At 38.9% G+C, this 4,840-nt stretch overlaps 1 protein-coding gene across 1 annotated transcript in view; it reads left to right on the forward strand.

Annotated features, from left to right (window-relative positions):
* Window positions 4,376–4,840, forward strand: part of LOC109226269 (EPIDERMAL PATTERNING FACTOR-like protein 1) — a 1,668-nt gene continuing 1,203 nt past the window's right edge. Inside the window, exon 1 of the mRNA XM_019391056.1 lies at window positions 4,376–4,803. Within this exon, the coding sequence (XP_019246601.1) occupies window positions 4,669–4,803 (135 nt within the window). The 5' untranslated portion in view covers window positions 4,376–4,668. The remainder of the gene's footprint in view (window positions 4,804–4,840) is intronic.

The following is a 4,840-nucleotide window of genomic DNA, read 5'->3' on the forward strand; positions in this document are numbered from 1 at the left end:
CACGACCCTAGTGCCTTTCTCTATCTTGCATACAACCTAGAATTAATATCTTAGCAGAATCTAGTTATAATTAGTAGTTGTTAAATTGTAGTTGATAATCATAAAAACCCAAAAATGATAGAAGATCAATTAAAAGCAAACACGCATTTCTAGGCTAAGCAAATATCCAACTCCCTTTCTAGCTCCCTGTGGAAATTGACCCTGATACCACTATTGGGTAAAAGTATTAGCGCCCACTCTTCCTAAGGTTGAGTCCGCTGCGCTATTCACAGGCACTCTTCATAGAGAAGAGCCCTGAGATATTCATGCGAAACCTCTTTGGGATTGGCTTTGGTACCGCACTCGGATGAAAAGGCTTTTGAATAAATTTCTTGATATCTGGCCCTTTTAATATCGGGGGTGCCCTCAGGATCTAATCGACCCTGGAATTGTATGTTTCCACCTTCTTGTCATTAGCCTTAATCCATTTCTCACCTGACTTACCCGTTTCGTCAATGCTTCGATCATCTTCATTACCTCAGGACTCACCCCGGGCTCGACTTCCCCCAGTCTCTCGGTAATTTGTTCATCCCTTCGGGTACTTTTCTGGGATTGTTCGAGCTCCACCCTGTTGGGGGCGTGGTTTTGACTTTGCAGCTGTGCTATTGCCGCTTGTTGAACCTGTAGCATCTCGAAAAATCAGTCATAGGCTCACCCCATCACCTTCGCCTTTAGGCACTTCTCGAGCTATCGGTCAGGGTTCCCCGCAAACAGTATTTTCAAAATCAGTTGGCAGGTTGACGTTGATGGCCACCGTGGGGTTCGGTAGGAAGCACATTATTGTTGGGCACCAAATTATCATTTTCGCCGTGATGGACTGACTCAACGTCAATGTTCAAGTGAGCAGACTGAGAGTTAGACATTTTTGGGCTGACTTGCAATTAAGATTTCAAAGAACACACGTAAATAGGGTGTGTTATGGGGATTCACATCAAATTACCACTATTATCCTTAGCCCCACGGTAGGCGCCAAGTTGTTTGCCCTAAAATTAGGTAACACTTAAATTTGTATGTGGTTTAAAGGATACATAGTTTAATTCAACACGAATAATTAAGAATATCGGATAAATAAATTAAAGACGAAATAAACGATCAAACCAATTGCGATGTTATGGCCAAGCCTAATCTTAGATTGAACAACAACGTCAACTTCGATTGGACCCTCAATTCGGACCCAGTTATGAATGAAGAACGATACAAGTGAGCAAATGTTCTTAACAGTAGCTTAGAGAACAAAAATAACTTTTATTGTCTTGGAATGCGTGTTATATCTCCAAACTAAAGATAAATTTTCCTTTATATAGTAGGAGGGTTTTAATCCTAGTACAAATCTAAATAAGGTGAAAAATCCTCTTCTCCCGGTAATTGTTGATCAATAATCGACATCGAGCGAGATTTGCACCGTGATATCCTGTCGGTGGCGAGTATTGCGGCCCCTATCAGTCGTGCATAACCATTCACCACGTCTCCCGAGGTCTAGAAGTCATACTCAGTCCGGGGCTTGTCGCTTTACCATGTTCGATGCCGCAAATTCCTTTCACTCTTTCGGGGTCACGATACGAAAGGCCTTTCACCTCGACTGCAACCTCCCGGTTCTGTGCTTCCCCTCCGTTCTCTCATCTAGGGATCGGGGTAGACTTTACCCCGGATTTTTTCCGTACACATATGACAAAAAGGTCAATTAATATTTTGAGTACCGTGCCAAGATAAATAGTGACACATGAAATGAAGTGGAAGGAGTAGGTATATAATAGACCTTTCATATTTAAGTAAGAATGTATTATAGACTCTATGCCTCGTACAAGGACTGTGCCATGGCTACAGCTGATGAAATACATTAGTATTAACCAGAAGGTACGTACCAGGCAGACGTAGTTCTTATGCAACGAGCCCTTTTTTTCTGCTTCTGATCTGTTCAATCAAATCACAGTCAAACTATCAATTTTTCTCTTCTGATTCTGCAAACCCGAAAACGAAGAGTACCTGTCTGTCTTCTATATTAATCCAATTTTTTATTTGATTTTAAAGCTTATAAAGTTAATTTGACCTGGTAATGTCAAAAAGATTTAAATAATTAATACATAAAAATTAAATTCTTTTATTTCTTCAATTAATTCCATGCTTTTTACCTTTCCGGAGCCTTTTTATTTTCTTTATCTTTGTATTTTTCCTGAGCCAAAGGTTTATCGAATAGGCTCCCCACTTTCTCAAGGAAAAGACAAGGACTGCATACACACTGTTCTTCCCGGGCCTTACATGTGAAATTTCAATAGATTTGTTGTTGTTATATTATAAAAGCATTTACTAGTAGACAAGTAGCCTCATATACGCTTATTCGCACACATTATTTATACCAGAGTCAAAAATTACATTGAAAAAAATATTATTTAATAATAAATAAGGGGTAAAATTTAATTTGCGTGACTTTTTTTTTTTTTTTTTTTGCATTTATATGTTTGGTGCAAATATTTGATAGCTAAGTTTATCGTACTATATATACACATATAAAGATTTATGTTAGTATATCGTTTTTTAACTTAAATGGATCACATTGATGATTAGTTTTTAACTAACTGTAGTAAGTTTCATAAATTATGTTATTAATGAATATTTATTGTAAAAAGTTAATTAAAATTAAAATCTACAATAGCATGATAAAGTAACAACATGAACGACCCAATGAAATCTATTAGTGGGGTCTGAGGAAGATAATGTATACGTAGACCTTACCCCTACCCCGAGGGAGTAGAGAGGCTGTTTCCAACAGCCCCTTAATTCAAGAAAACGAAAAGAGGAAGAAAGAGGAAAAGAGGAGAAGAGGCAAAATATCAACACCATCAACAGAAACCATAGAGAAAATAACAGCATCACAAGCACTGGTAAATAGATGAAAAGCAAAACAATAACCAGTAACCAGTAAATAATGCCTGACACTATGAAAACTAGGAGAATAGTGTGAACACAATATTAACCACTAGTAGTCTCGGACAAAAACCAAACACACTAGCCTCACTCTGGCGGAAAGTAGAAATATGCTCAACTACCTCCTAACCTACAACCCTAATGCTCGACCTCTACAGCTTCCTATCAAGGGCCATGTCCTCGGTAGTCTGAAGCCACGCCATGTCCTGACTGACCACCTCTCCCCAATACTTCTTAGGCCGTCCTCTACCTTTCCTCGTACCTACCAAAGCCGGTCGTTCACACCTTCTTACCGGGACATCTGGACTTCTACTTTGGATGTGCCCGAACCATATGAGTCTCGCTTCCTGCATCTTATCATCCATGGGGACTGCGCCCGCCTTCTCCCGAATATCCTCATTCCTAATCTTATCCATCTTAGTGTGCCCATACATCCACCTCAACATCCTCATTTCAGCTACTTTCATCTTCTGGATATGTGAGTTCTTAATTGGCCAACACTCAGCCCCATACAACATGGCCGGTCTAACCACCGCTTTATAAAACTTACCTTTGAGTATGGTACTTTTTTGTCACACATGACTCCCGGTGCTGACCTCCACTTCAACCACTCTACCCCTATACGGTGTGTGACATCCTCGTCAATCTCCACATCCGCCTATATAACTGACCTAAGGTACTTGAAATTGCCTCTCTTGGGAATGACCTGTGATCTAAGCGTCACTTCCAAGCCCGTTTTCCTCGGCTCGGCTCGGCCCTGAACTTGCACTCCAGGTATTCCGTCTTAGTCATGCTCAACTTAAAACCTTTAGATTCAAGGGTTTGTCTCCAAAACCTCAAGCCTCTCGTTAACATCACTTCGCGTCTAATCAATTAGAACTATGTCGTCAGCGAATAACATACACCATGGCACCTCCCCTTGAATATGGTGTGTCAATGCATCTATCATTAGGGCAAATAAGAACGAGTTGAGCACAGATCCTTGGTGTAACCCCATAATAATCGAAAAATGCTCCGAGTCGCATCCCACTATCCTGACCTTAGTCTTAGCTCCATAGCATGATAAAGTAAAGTAAAACCATTTATGTTGGTAGTATATACTACTACATGCATTCAAACCAAGAGCGGAGAGAGAGAGTTACCTAGATTTCGAACGTATCTAGTAGCTTTTGTTTAAACCTTAGATTTGTATTAAGAAATTCATTGAATATATATAAATACTTAAATGCAATCCCAATAACTAACAAATTATGAATTCGATTGCAAGTTCAGTACCTATAAACTTCAAATTATAGCACCTCCTCTGATTTAAACCCAAGTAAAAAACCACTAAGTAGAGATGAAAAATAGGTGGTCTAAAAGATTCATTCTTCCCTTTTTTTCTGCCACCAAACCTCCCTATTATTGTCTCTCCTTTTCCCTGTCTTGTTATTTTCACTCTTCTGTTCTTTTCCTCTGTGGTAAAACAAAAATAAAACAAGTGATAGAGCCCTCATTCTGCAACTCTTCCACCTCTTAATTTGGTTTCTTTCCTTTTCTCAAAATCCGAGTAAAAGAACTATCAACATAATTCTTCATTTCTCTCTCCCTCCTCATTCTTTTTCCTCTAAAGGCAATTGAGTTTTCATATTTTTTCTTAAATTTTATTTGTTAATTTCTTGCTTCATGTGAAGTTATATATATAGAGAAAATGCTACCATTGCAGCTATGAGAATGACTTCACTTATTTCCTCATTAATTTTCACCATCAAATACATAGTTATTGCGATTCTCCTTCTTCTCCTTCTCTCTCCTTCCTACTATTCTTTAAGTCCTAAACATGGAACCCTAGACTCTACTCAGGTAAGACTCTTAATTAATTTCTTCTTGTTCTAACCCC

Source organism: Nicotiana attenuata, chromosome 5, assembly GCF_001879085.1.
Source record: "Nicotiana attenuata strain UT chromosome 5, NIATTr2, whole genome shotgun sequence".
Taxonomy (NCBI): domain Eukaryota; kingdom Viridiplantae; phylum Streptophyta; class Magnoliopsida; order Solanales; family Solanaceae; genus Nicotiana; species Nicotiana attenuata.